Source organism: Crinia signifera, chromosome 6, assembly GCF_055691185.1.
Source record: "Crinia signifera chromosome 6, ASM5569118v1, whole genome shotgun sequence".
NCBI classification, from domain to species: Eukaryota; Metazoa; Chordata; class Amphibia; order Anura; family Myobatrachidae; genus Crinia; species Crinia signifera.
The window spans coordinates 280433615-280457190 of record NC_139222.1 but is presented as its reverse complement, the minus strand read 5'-3'; the positions used below and the strand labels follow the sequence as shown (position 1 = coordinate 280457190).

At 47.1% G+C, this 23576-nt stretch overlaps 1 protein-coding gene across 2 annotated transcripts in view; it reads left to right on the top strand.

Moving 5' to 3' along the window:
• The window catches only part of NHLRC2 (NHL repeat containing 2), a 54675-nt gene that overhangs the window by 14456 nt on the left and 16643 nt on the right, over positions 1–23576 (top strand). For both annotated transcript variants that reach the window (XM_083149764.1, XM_083149763.1), the window contains exons 6-9: positions 9828–9906; positions 12249–12480; positions 14501–14623; positions 20079–20285. In XM_083149764.1, coding sequence (XP_083005890.1) covers positions 9828–9906; positions 12249–12480; positions 14501–14623; positions 20079–20285 — 641 coding nt within the window. The remainder of the gene's footprint in view (positions 1–9827; positions 9907–12248; positions 12481–14500; positions 14624–20078; positions 20286–23576) is intronic.

The window sequence follows — 23576 nt, the reverse complement described above, 5'->3', positions numbered from 1 at the left end:
TTCAAAGCACATAAAAATGACGGCTTAGTCCCCATATGCTCCTACCTCCAATTTCTGTCCAGCACGTTTCAAACAGATCATTTTGGTTTCACTTTCTGTAAAGGAGTAATTTGGTCCATCTAGTGGTCAATGGTGGTACTCCACCTTCAAAAAAGGTGAGGTGGATTTAGCCTTTTATATATAGTGATGATATGACCAAGCCTGACTGTGCTCTCTTTTACCCCTTTCACACCAGCCTGAATTCCTGGATTGGCCACGTGACTAGCGCTGGTGTCCAAGGTTCCCGGGCCAAATTCCCGGGAAAATTTACCGGGGATTCAACCCTGCTAGTAGGGAAGCCAATCCCGGGGCATTTTTTCAATCCCGGGATTCAATATTGAAAAAAAGCTCAATCCCGGGATTGGCTTTCCTAATAAAAAGACTGCCCACAACTACTTACATTTGAGGGGTTGCGGGGTGGGGGGACGGGTCGTCAATGCTGCTGGGTGCGTTCTGGCTGGGTGGGTGGACGCGCTGGCTGGGCGAGCAGGTGGACGCGCTGGCTGGCTGGGTGGGCGCGCTGACTTGGCGGGCGGCACGGCATCACAATGCTGGGCGCGACCTCTTCCTGCGCAGAGTGACCTCTGATCTCACGCTTAGAGGTCACGCTGCGCAGTACTGCCGGGAGAAGTCGGGCAGCGTCTGAGCGATGCTCAGATGCTGCCCGGCATTAGACTGCGCGCATGCGCAGTCTAATCCCGAAATCCCGGGATTGGAAACTCCAATCCCGGGATTGAAATCCCGGCGTTTTGGGGTCCAAATCCCGGGATCCCGCCGATCCCGGGATTGGCCACCCTACCTGCTAGATAGCAGGGTTGCTCCCGGGATACAGACCAGTGTAAAAGTACTTTCCCGGCATACCGGCTTGCTTCCAGTGGCTGGGTCCAGACTGCAGGTATCCGGGCAGCGGCAGCTGGGTGCTTGTACTGCTATTTGTCAGCCAGCAAGGGGGGGGGCGCTGCAGGATTTGAAAAGACTGACCGGACGCTCTCAGCCAATCAGTGTCCGGCCAGTCTTTTAAAAATGTTTTCAAGTTCTCCCGTCCCGCTGCCCAGGAAATAGCACTACACGCGCCCATCCGCCGCTGCCCGGACCCGCTGCCCCCCTCACACCAGAAAATGCAGGGACTAGGCAGTGTCGAATGGGCCACCCTGGGAATGCCCCTGCTTGAGTCCTGGAATATGTTCCCGGGTAAGTCCCTGCATATTTGGTGTGAAAGGGGTATAAGATGGAGATATCCGTGTCCAGGGAGCAGCTTTATAGTGTATCTCTGCCTGATCATATAAAGACACTGCTAAAAAGCACAGTATGGTTACTGTGCGGTTGTAAATAATAACCATATTGCAGATGGTAAAAAGGAGTGGGGGAACACGGACTGTCCCCTCTCTCGTACAGGTGGTTTGCAGTCTAGCTAGAGAACCAAGTGCATGCGGTAAGTTACATATAAAGGTGGGAATCCTGTATTTCCCCAGCTTTGCAGCTGTACAGAATTCTAACCGCATCGGCTTAATAAACAAATGCGTGTCTCCTGCTCCTCACCGAATAAGAGCCGTATGCCAAATTGAAAAATGTATTCTCCTTTTTGCTGCAGAATGTCCCTCCGCTGCCTTCGGGTTTGTAGAACGTGTAGATTTATTGATTTGTTCCTTCCTGGGTGAGGGAAAGTTTTCCATCATACTTTCATACATAGAATTTATTCTCTATCATTAGACTGTGCTAGCAGCTGTCAGGGACTCTGCAATTACGGCTTGTAAGCTCTGGTCACGATTCTTTATGTTCCGATCTACATAAAATACACCGTGTTCCCAGCCATAGCAGCTACATGCAAACCAGGGGGAATCACAAGAAACAAAATTTGACTTTTTAACGCAAGGGGGCACATTCAGCGCCCCGCATATGGATATGGATGTAAGAGAAATTTGGCAGCAGCTGTATAGCCCAAATTTCTCTTACATCCATATGGGATACTGGGAATCGTTCATGACGATGGGGAAAAGAGGGTATCCACAGGAGACAGGCACATATGGACTCCGAGAAAAAAAAATTCTATTTTCTGTAGGCATGCCCTTTTTAAACCTTGCCACATGTGCGAACACCCTGTTGCCACCCAGCCCATAGGATATAGAGAAGACAGAGTGTTAAGCTGTGCACACGCGCTTAGATTTGTCCATGTTTTCGATTCAATTTTGCTCATAGAAGCAAAATCGAATCCACATCGAAAGGTTTTTAGGACACTTTCGATCTACATTTGATTCGATGCGCGCTCCCGTTTTCTCAAAATTCGAAAAGAAAAATAGACACTGCAGCCAAGGAAATATCGAATTCGATCCAGTAAATCGAATGTGTACAATGTACCCTGAATGTAAATCAAAATCGAGAGCTAATGCAAAAGTACAGATCTAATGCCAAATTGAATGGGAAGATCTAATGCCAGATCTCATAGAAAATCGAATCTAACATTGAATCTAAAGCAAATCAAAGTGTGTGTACACAGCTTTAAAATGCCAAACTTATGAAGAGAAAATACAGGTTCACAGGCTATGGCAGTAGTTCCCAAACTGTGTGCCGTGGCTCCCCTGGGGTGCCTCAGGACACTTGCAGGGTGCCCTGGGTTGGTGGTCCAGGACCAACTAAAATTATTAATGGTTAATTATTTATGAGAAAAACCAGTGCTGGCAGCTGCCAATCATAAAATGTGTACAAACAGAAGCAAATCCTGTCCTTTACCACATAACTGACACAATCGCATATAAACACAATGTAATAAAAAAAAAAATTCTGATACTCTAGAGGTGCCTTGTTTAAAAAAAGGTTGGGAACCGCTTGGCTATGTACTAGTAACACTTTTAGCCAGGATACTCCTCACCTCTGAGCTGAAGTACCTCCACTGACCACTAGAGGCGACTTAATTACCCCTTTGTGTGTTAAAACCAAGTGAAAGCAATTTTTGCAGGGACACTGCTTTGTTTCAAACTGGCTGGATATGGAAATAATAATAATTTTGTTTGCATAGTGCTTTTTCTCCAATAGTACTCAAGACGCTTAACAGATAGATAGAATGTAATACAGTACAGAACCAATGAAGTACGGAAAAGGTTTTCATAAACTTTACTTCATATAATTATGAAAATGGCTAAGTAAACAGGAAAGTCTTGAGTCTGTTTTATGAAGGATTCTAGAGCGAGGGTCTCTCGAACTGTGTCGGGGAAGTGAGTTTCATCGTCGGAGCCACATGGCTGAAAGCAGAAATTGGATTACAAAGTATCATTAAGGCGCTTATAGAATAATTAATAATAATAAACACATATTATACATAATAAAAATAGCATGCTCATAAAAACGAGGAAAAGGAGGTGCATCTGTATCGAATGGTATAATCACCCGTGTCTTCTGATCTCGGATTGTCCAATGTTTAAATGGAATTGTCCCCAAAAGTGGTTAACCCCTTCAGTGGTGTGTGTTTTTTTTTAGGGGGAGCGCTCCCTAAAAAAAAACCCACTACGCTGTCTCCCGGGGCTGGGCATCACTGCTGAGCACTATGTCAGCCACTGCCCGGTCCTGCCCCCCAGCAACCTGCTTCTGCCCCCGGCAACCCGGCGTGTCACAACCCGGCGTCGCAAGCTGTAACACAACAGCCGGGGGGCGGGGGAGAGGAGGTGGCGTGGCCGAGCAGAGGGAGCCGGGCATCGCTGCAGCTAGCTGACTTCAGTGATCAGCCCAGCGGCGCTGCCCGGCGCTAAGCATTGGCAATCCCGAGAATTTTACCGGCTTACCAGTCTGGGCACTGAAGCATAGCCCGAAAAATTCCCGGGAATACCACTGAATAGGGTTCCTCCTAAGCATAATAATGGGGAGATCCAGATACCTCAATGCGTGCTGACTTTCCTCAGGTTAGAGTCTGATGGTAGGACGCTGTATGGTAGCAGCAGGCTGGATATACCCATCTCCCTTGTTCTGGATAAATTGTCCACAATGGCACCCCGATAGCAAGTTGGGGGTTAAGGTGCCCATACACTAGTAAGATTTATCTGCAGATCTGGCTGGTTGGAAAAAAAACATGGTTATGGATGAGTGACAGTTTGTCAGTTTTCCAGCATTTCCAAGCAAATGGTCAACTGTCATTTGCTCTCATCCATAACCATGTTTTTGTTCCAACCAGCCAGATCTGCAGATAAATCTTACTAGTGTATGGTCACCTTAACCCCCAACTTGCTATTGGGGTGCCATTGTGGACAATTTATCCAGCACAAGGGAGATGGGTATATCCAGCCTGCTGCTACCATACAGCGTACTACCGTCTAACCTGAGGAAAGGCAGCACGCACGCGTGTGTATGGCCACCTTTAGAGTAGCGAGCAGCTGGATCAGGATTTCCTGGTGTAAATATGTAGCAGATAGCGTCTCTCGTGACGCGGTTCGCTGTGTATCGTACAGCTTTTTCAAGGTGAGAGGAATTAATTTACATGTTGTTTGATTAATTTGTTACAGGTCACCCCCTATAGTTTATTAAATGTGTGGATAATTTATATTGGAGTAGATAAATGAGCTTCAATTTTAGATTGATTTGTCGTATTGTACTCACCCATATTGCACGGTTCTTTTTTTACTTGTATTGTAAATTATTACGCTTAGCAGCTCTTCCAACACACCCGCGAGGTGGCTGCCCAGTGTCGTTTTTTTTATTGGGGTATCGCCATTAGCCCTAATCCCCAGTTCTCCATTGACAGGATGTATGGAGGTGTGGAGCACCACAGCGCCCTCTACAGTGCTGTTCTTGTAGTGGAGGTGGCTGTAGGCATTGGGCTGCTGTCTCAGGGTTCCTGACCAGTGGGTATGAGACACCACAGCGCCCTCTACAGTGCTGTTCTTGTAGTGGAGGTGGCTGTAGGCATTGGGCTGCTGTCTCAGGGTTCCCCGACCATTGGGTATGAGACACCACAGCACCCTCTACAGTGCTGTTCTTGTAGTGGAGGTGGCTGTAGGCATTGGGCTGCTGTCTCAGGGTTCCCCGACCAGTGGGTATGAGACACCACAGCACCCTCTACAATGCTGTTCTTGTAGTGGAGGTGGCTGTAGGCATTGGGCTGCTGTCTCAGGGTTCCCCGACCAGTGGGTATGAGACACCACAGCACCCTCTACAATGCTGTTCTTGTAGTGGAGGTGGCTGTAGGCATTGGGCTGCTGTCTCAGGGTTCCCCGACCAGTGGGTATGAGACACCACAGCGCCCTCTACAGTGCTGTTCTTGTAGTGGAGGTGGCTGTAGGCATTGGGCTGCTGTCTCAGGGTTCCCCGACCAGTGGGTATGAGACACCACAGCGCCCTCTACAGTGCTGTTCTTGTAGTGGAGGTGGCTGTAGGCATTGGGCTGCTGTCTCAGGGTTCCTGACCAGTGGGTATGAGCACTCCAGTGATAACAATTCTCAGGAACAGTTTATATATTTTGGGGCTCACCCTCGACCCTTCATCCGATGGGCACGACCCTGTTGCGCCTGTAGAATAAATTCTGCACGCCTTTTCTGATCTGTCTTATTAGACGTCGCCACCCAAAGCGCACGGTCTGGTCACGTGGGCTGTTACGGGTGTCATACTGCTGACGCGGCAGGTCTTTCACTTTTGCAGTGGTGGCCCTTTCTGCTCCCTCATCAAGGGCCCATGTTGTAAAGTACTCCATCTGCTTTTCCACATGGTATGTAGGGGGCGCAAACAAGTCAAACTGCCGCACAACAGTCGCACCGTACATTGTGATCTCCAGTTTTCCATTCTCTATGGTCACACTCAGATGTTCCTCCTCAATGCCTACATCTATCACCGGTTTTATCCTATAGAGATGTTCCCGGCTTTGGTTTCCTAGATCTTCTATCATAGATTCCACAGTAACCACAGAATTATTTGGTGGTACAGCCTCAATCTCCTCTCCTCCTTCCATCCTCCTTTCATCTCCTTCCTCCATCCTCTGAATGGTAGATTCCTCTGAGATATAATTAGAGGAATTAATTTCAATATGTATTAACTTGATGTGAAACAAAGCAATCACCAAGCAAAAGCTGCTAACTCTGTACAGTAAGTAGTAATAGCTCCTAACTGTCCAGTGAGTCTGCAGCAAAGACACCGGTCTCTGCAGTGAGCTGGGTTATGTACCACAGAATCCATTGTGACATCACAATCACAGCCTGTCTCTCTGCAGATTTTGTTTTTGTCAATAAAGTTTTAAAAAAAATTTTTAACAAGTTTTCTGTCATATAATTGTCGTATATTTCTTATAGGAATATATATATATATATATATATATATATATATATATATATATATATATATATATATATATATATAAATATATATATATATATAAATATATATATATATATATATATATATATATATATATATATATATATATATATATATATATATATTATACCAATTATATTGTATAAAAAAAAAAGTCAAAAACTCCAATAATTTATTGGAGTTTTTAATACAATACAATTAATTCATCCAGGATTTACCATTCATAGTACCTATTCCAGCATGTATTCTGCAAAAAATGAGGATAATTAAAGCCACAGTGTGAGAATGTGCCCGATGCGTCTTCAGAATGCACTTACGTGTCCCTCCGCACCAGCCCCAAATGAAGCCGGTTTTATTATCGTGTGTATCTTCTTCAGCTTTTTATGTATTGTCCATTTGTTTTATTTTTATTTATTTTTTACATTTATTTGATTCTGAATCTTTAGGTGTACTAGATCGGGGACATAAGTGGTAAGAGCATGGGCCCCGATAGGTATAAATGGGGTCTTATCGGGACACGGGCTCCCATACAATCTCATCACTGTGTAGATCTGATGCCATCACTTTACTGACGTGCTGGTACCCAGCGGACGTACAAGCATTGGCTACTGGAGAGTGACCCAAAGGAAATGCAGTTCTGTAGCCTGTATAGTTTATCTGACTTTTCAGAGCTTGATAAATTGGAGGACCCCAAGTACTATTTATAAAAATACATTTTAATTTTGAAACGTGGAGTGCGGTGTCCTGCGTTACTTAGCTGATTGCAGGACGGATATCGGCATTATCCTGCGTTTGATTTTTGATGAATCAGAAAAACTAAAATCTTTGTTATAGACTGTGCACAAATGCGCCCTTGTAACCATGACCAATAGTCGTGTGGGCGGGTTCACCATGGCTAATAGCTATACACACTGTTACTTCTGTCCGTGCAATGCAGAGGGGAATCCAGCTAGTATCCGACATGTTGCTTATAACTGATGCTGTGAGGAGGTCTGGGAAACCAGCAAGAGGGGAGAACGGGTCTCCGCTGGCAGCTTCCTATTCCCAGTGTCCACTAGTGGCCGCTGTTCCATGCAATATCAGAGTATTCCTTTTTTTGGGGGGGCAGCAGGGTCAGGCTTTGCCTTTTATAGGTGAGGTTTTGGCATCTACTGTACGTCATTTTCAGTTCTGACCAAGTACAGATGTGTCCACATACATCTTGGTTTTACTGCACCATGTATGGCACAATTTGGCACACCTTGGACTCTGCAAAAGTCACGCTTTGTGATTTTTCTAAAAATTTTCACAAAAATTTACAGAATCCATCCTCCCAGCATTGGTTCTGATGTGTACATCCTTTATGTGACTTCAGCTTGCAGGACACTGAGCCTACACCTGTGCCGTATCAGACCAGTCACCACCCAGTCCCTTCGCTCCTTCATTCTTCCCATACTGTGTCTGTGCCAGATGCTCACTGACTGTGGCTCATCACCTAGCACCACAAATTTCAGCAGGAAATGATATGGGGGTACAGAAGGGTGCTGACCATTACACCCAGCTTGCTGTACATGAGAAGACAGTGTGACCATTTGAGTCTGGCATTGTCACACACCCGGGGAATAGCTGTCCGACAGAGAGGTGGCGAGCTGGAGAGGTGCAGGATGCCTCGTGGTGGAACTGTCCTATTGTAACTGTAAGACATAGACTTAAATATTGGGGAAGACAACCGAGCTAAACTTTCAATTTAATTGTCAAGTCAAAGAACCTCAAACTGCAATTCCTTTTTTTTTTCTTACAGCCCCTTAGGACCCAACCAATCAGAGTGCAGGCAGTCATGTGACACCAGAGCAGCGCAGGGCCCTGCCTGGCCTCATCTGGTTAGCGCATGACCGTAACTATTGACCTGTGGTGACAACTATTTATTGCTTACCTAGACCTGGTGACGAGGACAACAGACTGCATTATATTTATTTTATAATGGATATACAGCACTGAAGCATAATGTGTGATGCTGAGACGTTACTGGTGGTTCTGTTGACGCAGTGCTGAGCCAGCGCCACGTATAATACTGACCAATCGCATGCTGAATATATATATATATATATATATATATATATATATATATATATATATATATATATATATATATATATATATAAAATCCTGTTTCCAGCTGTAGAAGTTGGTAAATATCAGACCAGGTCCTGAACTCTCAGTAATATATGGGATCGGTATTTTGTTATAAATCTATAATATTTTCTAGTGTAATAATTATTATTATTATAATTTTATTTATAAGGCGCCACAGGTGTTTCGCAGTGCCGTACAAAGGAACAATACAGGGAGACAAAACTTGGCATAACATTGAATAAAGAACAAAAATACAGTACAAATAAAGAGCGCCACAGTTCAATACACAATACAGCTTGGATAGAAGTAGTGAGGACTCAATCAACATACAACTAGAGGCTAGAAGCCAATGATGGAGATGAGTAAATTAATAATGTTTGATCTCATTGAGCAGCACACATCTGAAACCACAACAAGAATTCCCCCATGTACTCTGTCCGTGGTCTAGATCAGGCATTCCCAACCACGGTCCCCAAGGCACACCAACAGTGCAGGTTTTAGTGATATCCAGTCTTCAGCACAGATGGTTTTATCAGAATCACTCAGGTACTAATTAAGTCACCTGTGCTCAAGCCTGGACATCTACAAAACCTGCACTGTTGGTGAGCCTTGAGGACCGTGGTTGGGAAAGCCTGGTCTAGATAATTGTGCCAGCTTCCATGCCGTCAGAGGATAGACGTGTACCTGCCCGCAGGATACTAAGGGGAAGATGTATGAAGCAGTGATAAGGGAGAACTGATAGAGTGCCCGGTACTTTATCACTGGCCAATCATCTCCTGGCTGTCCCTTTTTAAACCCAGCCTGTAACTAATACCCCATTCACACCACAAAACAAATTACCGGGTTAAAGCTTTTCAACCCGGTAATTTGCCGGGAAACCCGGGTTTTTTGGTGGTGTGAAAGGGTCACCACAGGTCTTAAATCCTGGCACTCCGACCCTGCTCTTGACCAGGGTTGGAGTGACGGGATTTAAGACCTGTGTTGACCCTTTCACACCACCAAAAAACCCAGGTTTTGCCGCAAATTACCGGGTTGAAAAGCTGTAACACGGTAATTTGCGGGTGGTGTGAATGGGGTCTGACTGCACCTGGCAAAATTACCCGGCACTTAAAAATGCCGGGGTAATTGCCGGGTGGCTGGTGTGAAAGGGGTATTAACAGTCAGGAGCTGATTGGCCGGTGATAAAGTACCAGGCACTTTATCACTTCTCCTCCCTTATCACTGCTTCATACATCTACCCCTGAATGTGCGCTCACTGTTCTAGTCTCTTCATGCCCGAGCATTTACCAAATCTCTCCATACTCCCCATGGAAGATGGGACAGGATGAATGAACTTGTGATTAGTTTGTGGCTTTATTTTATTACTGACTTTGGTGCATTCTTCTCAGGGGTCCTGTGGATAGCAATGGCAGGGACGCATCAGATCTGGGCACTCCTGCTAGAAGAGGGAACACTGCCCAAGGGAAGGTAAGTGCCCCCTATGTACAGAGAAATCTAATATACAGAGTTGCTGAGCTGCTGAGTGCCCACGGCCTGCCTGGGAAATGGCTGTATTACAGAGTAATGGGGAGATCCATCATCCTGCTGATGGGGGTTTGTGATCATCAGAATTCGCATTTCTCTCTTGTACCACGCTGTAACCGTGAGTGCTACATTTGTTACTTCACATGTCGTCGTGTGAGTATTTTATACTTTTATGTAGCAGTTAGATTTTTCATCATTATATTCCAATCTACCATTTAGTACGTGATACCGGTCTTACAGGCCGATAGAGGTGCACTCTGTCCACATGGATGACGGAGTAACCATTATATAGCGGACTATGGGGGTTATTCTGGTTCACTCGCAAAGGCAAATTCACTCTCTAATGGACAAAACCATGTGCACTGCAGGTGGGGCAGATGTAACATGTGCAGAGAGAATTAGAGTTGGGTGGGGGTTTACTTCAAACTGATATCTATCATTGCAGTGTAAAAATAAAGCAGCCAGTATTTACCCTGCACAGAAACAAAATAACCCTCCCAAATCTAACTTTCGCTGAACATGTTACATCTGCCCCACCTGCAGTGCAGATAGTTTTGTCCATTATGGAGTGAATTTGCCTTTGCGTGTGAACCAGAATAATCCCCTATGTGTTACATATATAAGATGAACTGCAAGCAAGCGTTCCCTCTCTCTAAGTGCACAAGGTCAGAGCATCGAGTGACGCACTCTCCTTCTGGCTGTGTCTCGTGCCGTCAGGGCAGTTCTGACCTCTTTCAGCGTGAGGCTAATACCCCATTTACACCAAGGAATAACCCAGGTTGGACCCACCCAGGTCAGCTTTGGTGTAAAAGGTGCCAACCCAGGTCCAGTAACACTGGTCTCCTACCCAGGTCCTGACCAGGGTTGAACACTGGTTGGACCTGGGTCGTAGGCGGTGTAAATGGTCCCAACCCAGGTTGGGACATCCAGGTAGTGCTGAAAGGATACCAGAAGTGCTGGATGCCTTTCCACAGTGCGCTGCAGTGGCAAAAGACAGCAGCCAGGAAGGATATCATTATCATTTATATATATATATATATTTTTTTTTTTTGGGGGGGGGAGGCTGGGGGGAGCACATGGGAGATTCTGTCTGCTGCTGCAGAGGAAGGGGCTGGGGGGAGCACATGGGTGATGCTCCACTTTTATACCGCTATGTATGCTTGAGCACTGAATAAAACTTTTTGAAAAATATTTTACAAAGTAAACAAACCAACATTTTTCAATGCTAACTTGTCAGGTCTTTTAATTTTTATTTAAAATATTTGAGGGAAGGTTGGATGGAAGTTTATTGGTCCTAAAATGGACATTTTTAATGTCATCCATAGGGAAAAGCAGGGCTGACCCAGGTTCAGTGTAAACGGTGCAGACCTGGGTCCGACCTGGGTCACAGTGCTGTGTAAATGGGGTATGAAGCTGGGTCCAACCCTGGAAACTCCCGTGTTCAAAGACCAGGGTCCGACCAGGGATTTTGGTGTAAAAGGGGTATAAGAGATTGCAGCACACTGCGTACATATTATGGAGTTAGCAATAAGGGGAAAAGACTAATTAAAATAATAAATTCCTGGAATATTATTATTAGTATCTAAGGTGCCACAGGGAGATACAAGACCATTACATAAATTCTCATAGTTTCATAATTACAGTGTGCAGGTTGCATACATCTGTATTGATCGAGGGCCCTGCTCTTATGTATGTGATGTGGGTAAAGGGAGAAGAGGACAGACACTGCAGAGGTAGGCGGATGGGGCGTGTAGCTACAATGGAAAAATGAATCGTAAGAGCCTGCCTGAAAGCCAGGAAGCTGTATGTAAGTCTAATGGAGTGAGGGAGGGAATTCCAGAGGTCAGGAGCAGCCCAGGAGAAATCCTCATAGGGTGGTAGTACTTGGCAGGCCTCAGTCCAGATTGGCATTTTTCACGCAGGCTTTGAGGCATAAGGGGAAGCCATTTGGGACATATGAAAGTTTGCTAGTGTCCCCGTGTGCCAATTCATATCTGTTATCTATAATGTTTGTTACCAACAGGAATAGGATTCATTGTGACACATTTAATGGATAATTTATATAACTTTAATATTGTCGGCCAATGGAGATCCAGCTAATTTTACGCCTATCACATGTAAGTGCACTCCCCAAGCTTGTTTGCAGGGTTTGCTACTCAAATATTACATCATAAGACCATGTGAATGTGTCTTGGCATTTGATAGTTAGTGTAGCTTTTATCCGCTTGTTTTTATAGGCCCCGCAGAGAACACGACCCATTTTGACCCTGTTTGTCTCCCCCTAGTGCCCTTCCTAAAGGAACATGTGTTCGGTTTGCTGGGAGTGGAAATGAGGAAAACCGGAATAATTCCTATCCTCACAAAGCTGCATTTGCTCAGCCCTCCGGACTGGCCCTGTGCACTGCGGACCCCTGGAACTGCCTCTTTGTGGCAGACAGTGAAAGCAGCACTATCCGCAGTGTTTCACTAAAGGATGGAGCAGTCAAGCACGTGGTGGGGGGAGAGCGAGATCCTATGGTAATATGCTGTACTCAGTGCTTGTGTCTTGTCCTCTCCTACTGACTGTATTCCTGTAGTAACCACTTGTCCTCCTCCTACTGACTGTATTCCTCTAGTAACCACTTGTCCTCCTCCCCTACTGACTGTATTCCTGTAGTAACCACTTGTCCTCCTCCTACTGACTGTATTCCTCTAGTAACCACTTGTCCTCCTCCTACTGACTGTATTCCTATAGTAACCACTTGTCCTCCTCCTACTGACTGTATTCCTATAGTAACCACTTGTCCTCCTCGCTTACTGACTGTATTCCTATAGTAACCACTTGTCCTCCTCTCCTACTAGCTGTATTCCTATAGTAACCACTTGTCCTCCTCTCCTACTGACTGTATTCCTATTGTAACCACTTGTCCTCCTCTCCTACTGACTGTATTCCTCTAGTAACCACTTGTCCTCCTCTTCTTCTGACTGTATTCCTATAGTAACCACTTGTCCTCCTCTCCTACTGACTGTATTCCTATAGTAACCACTTGTCCTCCTCTCCTACTGACTGTATTCCTATTGTAACCACTTGTCCTCTCCTACTGACTGTATTCCTATAGTAACCACTTGTCCTCCTCTCCTACTAGCTGTATTCCTATAGTAACCACTTGTCCTCCTCTCCTACTAGCTGTATTCCTATAGTAACCACTTGTCCTCCTCTCCTACTGACTGTATTCCTATTGTAACCACTTGTCCTCCTCCTACTGACTGTATTCCTATTGTAACCACTTGTCCTCCTACTGACTGTATTCCTATAGTAACCGCTTGTCCTCCCCTACTGACTGTATTCCTATAGAAACCGCTTGTCCTCCTACTGACTGTATTCCTATAGTAACCGCTTGTCCTCCCCTACTGACTGTATTCCTATAGTAACCGCTTGTCCTCCTCCTACTGACTGTATTCCTATAGTAACCGCTTGTCCTCCTCCTACTGACTGTATTCCTATAGTAACCGCTTGTCCTCCTCCTACTGACTGTATTCCTATAGTAACCACTTGTCCTTCTCCTACTGACTGTATTCCTATAGTAACCACTTGTCCTCCTCCTACTGACTGTATTCCTATAGTAACCACTTGTCCTCCTCTGGTACTGACACTATTCTTTTTTTTTTTTTGCAAACTAGTTTTTAATAGTCATAAAAGTAAAAATAAGCATACAAATACAGAAGGAACAAAAGAGGTAAAGCCAGAAAATAGTGTAAGGAGAAGATAGGTTTTCGCCATTGTGGCATTTGGATGTCTAGGTAGATGTCTGGGTCATATAAGTTTTGTAGATGGGGTGTCCTTGAAGGCAGGCCATGTAGCCCAGGTGGCAGGAAATCTAGAGGGCGACATCTGCGAGGTAGAGGTGAGGTCTTCCATAGTCATACAAAACTCAATTCTCTGTAGCCAACGGGATATAGGTGGTTGTATGGAGGTCCTCCAAAAACAAGGTGTGATGGCCCTAGCTGCCGCAAGCTGTGGAGCCAAAATTCAGCAGTCTCTGGAACTAGGTATCCAGTGAGCTCACAGTAATTTTGTGGACATGTTGCCAAAACTAGTCAGTAATTTACACTGTCACCAAATGAGGAGGGGGTGCCCTGTGATTGCTTACATCGCCAACATAGGGCAGATACATTTGGAAACATTCGGGGTACTTGTTCAGGGCAGCGATACCATCTGGACATTATTTTGTATTTGGTTTCTAAGACCTGGATGGAGGGCGAACTGACAAATGTGTACTGAAATATACGGGACCACTGGTCCTCTGAGAGTTCATGCTGAAGGTGTCTTATGAAAGTAGAGCTGGGAGTTAAAGGTTGGCCAAACGAGTTTGGTATAACTGTGGAACAAGATGTCTGGGTGTGGAATCGGCTAAGGATAGGTTTTCGAAGGGGGGGCTTCAACCCTATAGTGCGCATTGGTGAAAAAACTATAAATGTCTTTAATTGTAGGTAAGCCCAGAAGCAGCTAGAAGGTACCACTGACTGCATTCTCATATGTTTTATTTCCGTCACACAGAACTTGTTTTCCTTTGGAGACATTGATGGAGTTGGAATTAATGGCAAACTCCAACATCCATTGGGAGTTTCCTGGGACCGGCAGAGGAATCTCCTGTATGTAGCAGATTCCTATAACCACAAGGTAAGACGCAGTTGGTAGGTACTCCGTGTACTCTCTTCCTGTCATGGCAGCCACTACAATGCTGTCTGGGCTTCTGTGGAGACCGGGTGAGACCTGAAGTTCAAGGTCCTTGTTTAATTGCGTCAGTTATTGTCCGGACTCAGCTAGTACTCCTGCAGCGTGGGCCTGTGAGAATTCTTTGACAGTTGACCCTGGAGGGGTATTTTGGATACGGTTAAGGGCAGGGGAGGGGTGTGCTCCTTTGTAATGATGAGTGACGGGGAAAACGCAGGCGTGCCAGAAACGCTGGGAGTGACAGGGAAAAAGCAGGCGTGCCAGAAACGCTGGGAGTGACAGGGAAAACGCAGGCGTGCCAGAAACGCTGGGAGTGACAGAAAACGCAGGCGTGCCAGAAACGCTGGGAGTGACGGGGAAAACGCAGGCGTGCCAGAAACACTGGAAGTGACAGGGAAAACGCAGGCGTGCCAGAAACGCTGGGAGTGACATGGAAAAAGCAGGCGTGCCAGAAACGCTAGGAGTGACAGGGAAAACGCAGGCGTGCCAGAAACGCTGGGAGTGACAGGGAAAACGATGGCGTGCCACAAATGCTGGGAGTGACAGGGAAACACGCAGGCGTGCCAGAAACGTTGGGAGTGACAGGGAAACACGCAGGCGTGCCAGAAACGCTGGGAGTGACAGGTAAAAAGCAGGCGTGCCACAAACGCTGGGAGTGACAGGGAAAACGCAGGCGTACCAGAAACGCTGGGAGTGACAGGGGAAAACGCAGGCGTGCCACAAACGCTGGGAGTGGCAGGGAAAAGCAGGCGTGCCACAAATGCTGGGAGTGACAGGGAAAAAGCAGGCGTGCCACAAACGCTGGGAGTGACAGGGAAAAAGCAGGCGTGCCACAAACGCTGGGAGTGACAGGGAAAAAGCAGGCGTGCCACAAATGCTGGGAGTGACAGAGAAAACATAGGTGTGCCACAAACTCTGGGAGTGACAGGGGAAAACGCAGGCGTGCCACAAATGCTGGGAGTGACAGGGAAAAGCAGGCGTGCCACAAATGCTGGGAGTGACAGGGAAAAAGCAGGCGTGCCACAAACGCTGGGAGTGACAGGGAAAAAGCAGGCATGCCACAAACGCTGGGAGTGACAGGGAAAAAGCAGGCGTGCCACAAACGCTGGGAGTGACAGGGAAAAAGCAGGCGTGCCACAAATGCTGGGAGTGACAGAGAAAACATAGGTGTGCCACAAACTCTGGGAGTGACAGGGAAAACGCAGGCGTACCAGAAACGCTGGGAGTGACGGGGAAACGCAGGCGTGCCAGAAACGCTGGGAGTGACAGGGAAAACTCAGGCTTGCCAGAAACGCTGGGAGTGACAGGGGAAACGCAGTGGTGCCACAAACCTTGGGAGTGACAGGGAAAAGCAGGCGTGCCAGAAACGCTGGGAGTGACAGGGAAAAGCAGGCGTGCCACAAATGCTGGGAGTGACAGGGAAAAAGCAGTCGTGCCACAAACGCTGGGAGTGACAGGGAAAACATAGGGGTGCCACAAACGATGGGAGTGACAGGAAAAACGCAGGCGTGCCAGAAACGCTGGGAGTGACAGTGAAAACGCAGGTGTACCAGAAACGCTGGGAGTGACAGGGGAAAACGCAGGTGTGCCAGAAACGCTGGGAGTGACAGGGGAAAATGCAGGTGTGCCAGAAACGCTGGGAGTGACAGGGAAAGCGCAGGCGTGCCGGGGAAAGCGCAGGCGTGCCGGGGAAAACGCAGGCGTGCCGGGGAAAACGCAGGCGTGCCAGAAACGCTGGGAGTGCCGGAGAAACGCAGGCGTGCCAGAAACCCATGGAATTGTCAGGGGAAAACGCAGGTGTTCCAGAAACTCTGGGAATGACAGGGAAAACGCAGGCGTGCCAGAAATGCTGGGAGTGAGTGGGAAAATGCAGGCGTGCCAGAAATGCTGGGAGTGACAGGGAAAAAGCAGGCGTGCCACAAACGCTGGGAGTGACAGGGAAAAAGCAGGCATGCCACAAACGCTGGGAGTGACAGGGAAAAAGCAGGCGTGCCACAAACGCTGGGAGTGACAGGGAAAAAGCAGGCGTGCCACAAATGCTGGGAGTGACAGAGAAAACATAGGTGTGCCACAAACTCTGGGAGTGACAGGGAAAACGCAGGCGTACCAGAAACGCTGGGAGTGACGGGGAAACGCAGGCGTGCCAGAAACGCTGGGAGTGACAGGGAAAACTCAGGCTTGCCAGAAACGCTGGGAGTGACAGGGGAAACGCAGTGGTGCCACAAACCTTGGGAGTGACAGGGAAAAGCAGGCGTGCCAGAAACGCTGGGAGTGACAGGGAAAAGCAGGCGTGCCACAAATGCTGGGAGTGACAGGGAAAAAGCAGTCGTGCCACAAACGCTGGGAGTGACAGGGAAAACATAGGCGTGCCACAAACGATGGGAGTGACAGGAAAAACGCAGGCGTGCCAGAAACGCTGGGAGTGACAGTGAAAACGCAGGTGTACCAGAAACGCTGGGAGTGACAGGGGAAAACGCAGGTGTGCCAGAAACGCTGGGAGTGACAGGGGAAAATGCAGGTGTGCCAGAAACGCTGGGAGTGACAGGGAAAGCGCAGGCGTGCCGGGGAAAGCGCAGGCGTGCCGGGGAAAACGCAGGCGTGCCGGGGAAAACGCAGGCGTGCCAGAAACGCTGGGAGTGCCGGAGAAACGCAGGCGTGCCAGAAACCCATGGAATTGTCAGGGGAAAACGCAGGTGTTCCAGAAACTCTGGGAATGACAGGGAAAACGCAGGCGTGCCAGAAATGCTGGGAGTGAGTGGGAAAATGCAGGCGTGCCAGAAATGCTGGGAGTGACTGGGGAAACGAAGGCGTGCCAGAAATGCTGTGAATAGATTTGTAGCCATGAAGCACAGCGAACACATTCATTTGCAATGGAGATTTTCACTTTGGCGGGTCGGGGTGTACCTGAACACTGGCCACTGTGAATTCGCAGGTCTGAATTACCCCAATATCCCTTCTACCTCTGAGCAGCTTTTTTTTTTAATTTTTAGATTAACAATGAAATGATAACTCCTAGTGCCCAGTAGGGGGCAGAATTGCACAAGAAGAAGATATTTCCCCATTGTTTCAAAGACTGTCAAGAAGTAATACAGGATTATTTATTAACCGTTCCTTATATAGCGCACACATATTCGGCAGCGCTGTACAGAAGATATTTGTACTCACATCAGCCCCAGTGGAGCTTACAATCTATATTCCCTACCACATATACACGCACAAAGACATTCTAGGGTTAATTTGTTGGCAGCCAATTAACCTACCGGTATATTTTTGGGTTGTGGGAGGAAACCGGAGTACCCGGAGGAAACCCACGCAAGCACGGGTAGAACATACAAACTCCACACAGATAGGGCGATGGGGGGAATCGAATCCATGACCTCAGTACTGTGAGGCAGTAATGCTAACCATTACAGAGTGTATATATTTTTTTTTGTGAGTCTTGTTTAGTGGCATCTTACATCCCGCAGCTGTCGCTGTGTGTGTGGGGCCTTGTGCTGCATACAAATAGCCGTAGTGATGTCTGCTGTCAGTATGTACGGACGCTGCTCCTCTATGTACACATTCCCAGCCAATGTTATGAGCACAACAGTCCCGTTACCTCACTGCAGCGCTACTCGCGTCACTCTGAAAAACAAAACACAAGAATAACGTGGTGGCTGCACATGGGGCACAGTTCAGTGACTCCGAATTAATGATTTCTTCTCTTTAATGGGAGTTGGCAGCGAGCTGGGGAAGTGAGCGCTCCGGTCCCCGAGCGATCTACTGCCCAGCGCTCACTGATAGTGGATGTGTTTATGTTTGTTAAAGTTTAAACTTAGAAGTGCATGAACCGCTCGGTGCTCTACCCCCGGCGGCACAGGGGGCTGGAGAAGGATTTGTGTGCCTTATACCACCCTGAGAAGTAGTAACGAGATCATTTGTTTACTATTCTGTACGGTTCTGCAGAACTGCTCCATGGCAATTATCTTCTTATCATAGGCGGTCATTAGTCCCATGGGAGATAAGGTAATTGCTGGTTTCTCAGCTTTGAGGAGATTGCAGAGGATTTTCCTGAACCAACAAAATAAATGCACTAAAATGTATTAAGCAGCAGGTGACCATCGCTGGGATTTGGTAGAAAATTGACCGACACTGATTGGCTGCAGCTTTTGTTCTTTCTGTCTTGAAAGTTACCCAACCAGCCTGAGTCTACCCACATAACGCCCATTCTCTACTCCTGTCACTGGCTGCCTGTAAGATGGCGAATCATCTTCAAGATCAGCTTACTGAGTTTCAAAGCCCTACATGACCAGGGCCCCAGGTACCTGAAGCAGCTTCTGATCCCATACTGCCCCACCCGATTACTGCGACCAGTAGATGAAGGACTTTTAGCAGTACCTAGAATCTCCCATAATTCATCTGGGGTGGAACTTTTAGCCATGCGGCTTTGACTCTGTGTAACTCACTTCCCCGCACAGTTCGAGAGACCCCCACTCTAGAACCCTTCAAAAACAGACTCAAGATTTTCCTGTTTTCTTAAGCATTTCCTTAATTCCCTTAAGTATATTTTATGAAAAGCTTTTCTGTACTTCATTGTTCCTCTACTGTATTACATTCATTCTATCCATTAAGCACCTATTGGAGAAAGAGCGCTATATAAATATTTTTTTATTATTAATACCCCTCCCCTTGACTATACTTTTCTATGTTCAGATGTCTTCATACCTCTTTGCAGCTGTCACATCAAACATCCCCTCATGGCATGCCCGGTCACGTGAGAATCTGTTAGCATTGGGCATCCTTTTTGCTATAAATGAGCCTTAGTCCCAACGCACTGTGACCAGGACGCACAAGGAGACTGCACTGATTATCTTATATCTGTGTGTGACTGAGTCTCTGTATCTGTACATCAAGTACTACAAAGTAGTAGTCACTGCTTTTTTCAATACAAGATCGGTTTTGCTCCCTAAACCGTCTCAGCCACATCCAATATAGTTGGGTCTCATATGACACTATACAGCTGTCTCCTCGTGCACCCGAGTCGCTTGCATTGCGACTGACTCCTTTTCAGCAAATATAAAGGCATCTGTGTGTGTGGTCACATCTGATGGAGAGTCAAGCAGCCACACCAGCCAGTATACGGCAGCTGTAGTTGTGCGGCAGAACTAGATAAAGTTTAGAGATGCGTTTTGTACCCGGCTATTTTTAAAGCTACAGGGAACCGTCCCACCTTGGAATCAGCCATAGTGTTGCTGAACCAGTGAGAACACAGCCTACTAATCCAGTAGGAACCAGGGAACAGTCATGTGGTCTCCACTGCTTACACATAGATATCGCTTGTGTGGTACAGGGGGGGCATCGGTGGAGCAATATCTGCACCTGGTTTATCTCTGACGTTTTATGTTTCTCCTATTTATATCAGATCAAAGCTGTGGACCCAAAAACCAAGAGCTGTGTTACGTTGGCTGGTACCGGGAAAGCCGAGAACGGGACCGGGATGAGTTTTCTGGAGGCGTCCTTCAACGAGCCTGGGGGCCTCTGCATCGGCGGAGACGGACTTCTGTTTGTTGCAGACACAAATAATCATCACATTAAGGTGCTGGACCTGGAAACCAAGACAGTCTCTGTGGTAGGTTTATTATAGCCTCGGCTGTCTGCAACATGTTTATTACCTGTAAGCTTCAAAGATATTTTCAAAGGGCTCTTTGCACTGTGCTGCCTGTCATTCTCCCCAGGGCCGTTTTAAGAGAAGAGGCGGCCGGTCTGCCGTCTGGGCCCCCTCCTCTCTGCCGGTACCAGTGCCGCCCTGTAGAGTCTGAGGAATAGAGTTCTAAGACCCTGGAAAAATGGCGCTGTGGCCATTTTTACAGGGATTGGCCCTTATTCAGATCTGATCGCAGTACAAATTTGTTCTCAAAATGGGCAATCGTACTTAGCATAGTGTCCCTGTCAGAATCAGCGTAGTGTTCCGCGGCCAGCGTAGGCAGTGTAGTCAGGCGTCCCTGTTCGTATCAGAGTCATGTTCCTGCCCGTTCACGGGCAGCCGGAGCTTACGTAATAAGCGTAGTCAGTTAACGTAGTCAGTCAGCGCTTATTACATTGTGTAGGAACCATTGACCATTTTATCCTGCCTGTAATGACAGGTGTGAATGTGTTCCTGAAACACCCCCACTATCCACGTCAGCCTGAAGCGTGGCGTCCTCCAGACCTTTTCATGACACCACTATCCATGTCAGCTTGATTTTATGAAGTGTGGCGAGCCCCGCGGAATACACGTCAGGTAATCCGCGTCTCCTTGTGGGGCTCGCCTCGCTGCGCTCGCCACACTTTATAAAGTCAACTCCACGCCGACGAGGATAGTGGGGGTATGAAAAAGTTGGGAGGACGCATACCGCGTCCCCGCGCGGGGCTCGCCACGCTTCGGGCTGGCGTGGGGGTTTGAAATGGAGGCATTTGCCAGTATGTAAGATGAGATGCACTTTCGCACCTCACCCCCCCTTTGTGCAGGAGACTCAGGTGCTACCGAACCCCTAACCCTGTCCGTCTCCCTGAAGCGGACACAGGCAGGGTTGCCGTACCCAGCCGCAAAAATTACTGAGACGCAGGAGCGTCTGAGACGCTCCTGCGTCTCAGACAGATGGAGCGCGCCGGCGCCCGCTTGATCCCCTCTCTGCCGGCATCCACCAGCGCAAGGGATCTGGCGGTTACCGGCACTGTGTGAGAGGCGGCTTACCGGGGACAGTACGGTGACTACGCTGCCTGACGGGGACAGCAGCCGTTGGGCTACACTGACAACGTAGCTTAGCCTACACTGAAAACATAGCATAGAAACATAGAAGCATAGAATTTGACGGCAGATAAGAACCATTTGGCCCATCTAGTCTGCCCCTTTTTTTACCCTTCAGGTAAACTCAACCCTTTTTAATCCTTATTTCTTTGTAAGGATATTCATATGCCTATCCCAAGCATGTTTAAATTGTTCTACTGTCTTAGCCTCTACCACCTCTGATGGGAGGCTATTCCACTTATCCACTACCCTTTCTGTGAAGTAATTCTTTCTAACATTTCCCCTGAACCTACCTCCCTCCAGTTTCAGTGCATGTCCTCGTGTTTTATTACTTGTTTTCCTTTGAAGAAAATTTCCCTCCTGTACTATGTTAAAACCCTTGATATATTTGAAGATTTCTATCATGTCCCCCCTTTCCCTTCCCTTCTCTGCTCCAAACTATACATGTTAAGATCTTTTAGTCTATCCAGGTAAGTTTTGTGATGTAGGCCATGAACCATTTTAGTTGCCCTTCTTTGTACACTCTCCAATGTATTTATATCCTTCTGAAGATATGGTCTCCAGAACTGGACACAGTATTCCAGATGCCGTACCAATGACCTATAAAGTGGCATTATTACGTCTTTTTTTCTGCTACTGATACCTCTCCCTATGCAACCAAGCATCTGACTAGCCTTCCTCATTGCTTTGTTACATTGCCTAACTGCCTTTAAGTCATAGCCTGCCGCCGTGATAATACACAAATACCGATATGTATTCTTCATCCACCATGGCGGAACGTACAAAGATCTTCCACTCGCGGTGACCAAGCAAGTAAGACTAGTTGTCCAACTCCAGGTTCACGCACCAATGTATGAGCTTCACAATAACCAGTTTAGCTTTGCCAGGTCTTCCTATGGGACAGAAAAACAGAGGCCGTCTCTTGTACTTGGCTTGATGGAAGCCATCCTCAACAGTGCATAACCTTGGCCTACCATACACGTAGAGCCAGCCCCATTCAACCTCCACCATGACACAGGTGCAACGTGCATAGCAAAACACGCGCATCCATGTGTCTCAAAGTTGCTTTTGCGATTCATTGAGGGATAGTGAGGTTCTGTGGTTAGTGGGGAACAGCCTCTGGAAAAAGATGTTCTCCTGTGTAGGATTTGGGGGTGCATCCTGTTCATCTAGTTGTGTGACAAAACCACCTTCACACATCCGAGGGAGAGGTCTAATATAGCTCCCCAACGTTTCTGAAAATGGGATCCCCTCTAATTGCGATCGGGTCTGGTTTTTGTGCAAGATTGGAGCAGTGGAAGTGGGAACCGTGGGATGGGAATTGGCTTAAGCGTTATCGGCAAACATTTTGGGGGGGGGGCACCTTGTTTACAGGATTGAAGGTTTTAGCGCTAGCATTCCTCCTGACATTTAATAACCTTGCCAATGACTAGACCAGCCCTGTGTATTCCAAATGTGTAGACCTGTTATCCACCATAGGTTAGGAGTTAAGAATACATCCCCTGTACCAGTTTCAGGGCTTGAAATGTGAAATACGCGGTTGCTGCTGGTGTAATACACAATCCAAATTCTGGGTATGAGGTATATGAAGTTCTAGCAGGTACCAGAGTGTCCTCATGATAAAACACTACGGCCACACGTCAGCTATCCAGAGTAAAATCGGGCAGCTGCCCGGTTCCGCTGGGTAGGTCAGGAAGGGAGCGATGCTGGGATAACAGCCTGCCTGACCCGAGCGCTCTTATGTAATAGTATATAACTCAGACTGACTTAGCGGAGCCCCAGCATGTAAGGCTGCTATAAATGTGCAGCATGTAATTATACATCGCACAGATGTGTTACTTCCATTTCTAATAACGCCAAAGATAGCATTAAGACTGACGGCTTAATGACCTGTCATACAGAGTGTCACATACCGCACTCTGCAGCTGCAGCATTCTGTACGTGGGTAGGACAACGCGGCACTGTGCTAAAAGGGTTCCAGAATAATTCATAAAGTTACATCACATAAAGTATTACTATATATATTATGTATGCATGTAAAAATGAGACCCCTCTAATGCGCTAATGGGTGGCAGCACTTCTATGTAACCTTGAAGTTAGTAGAGGAAACAAAGAAACGTACATATAAACAAT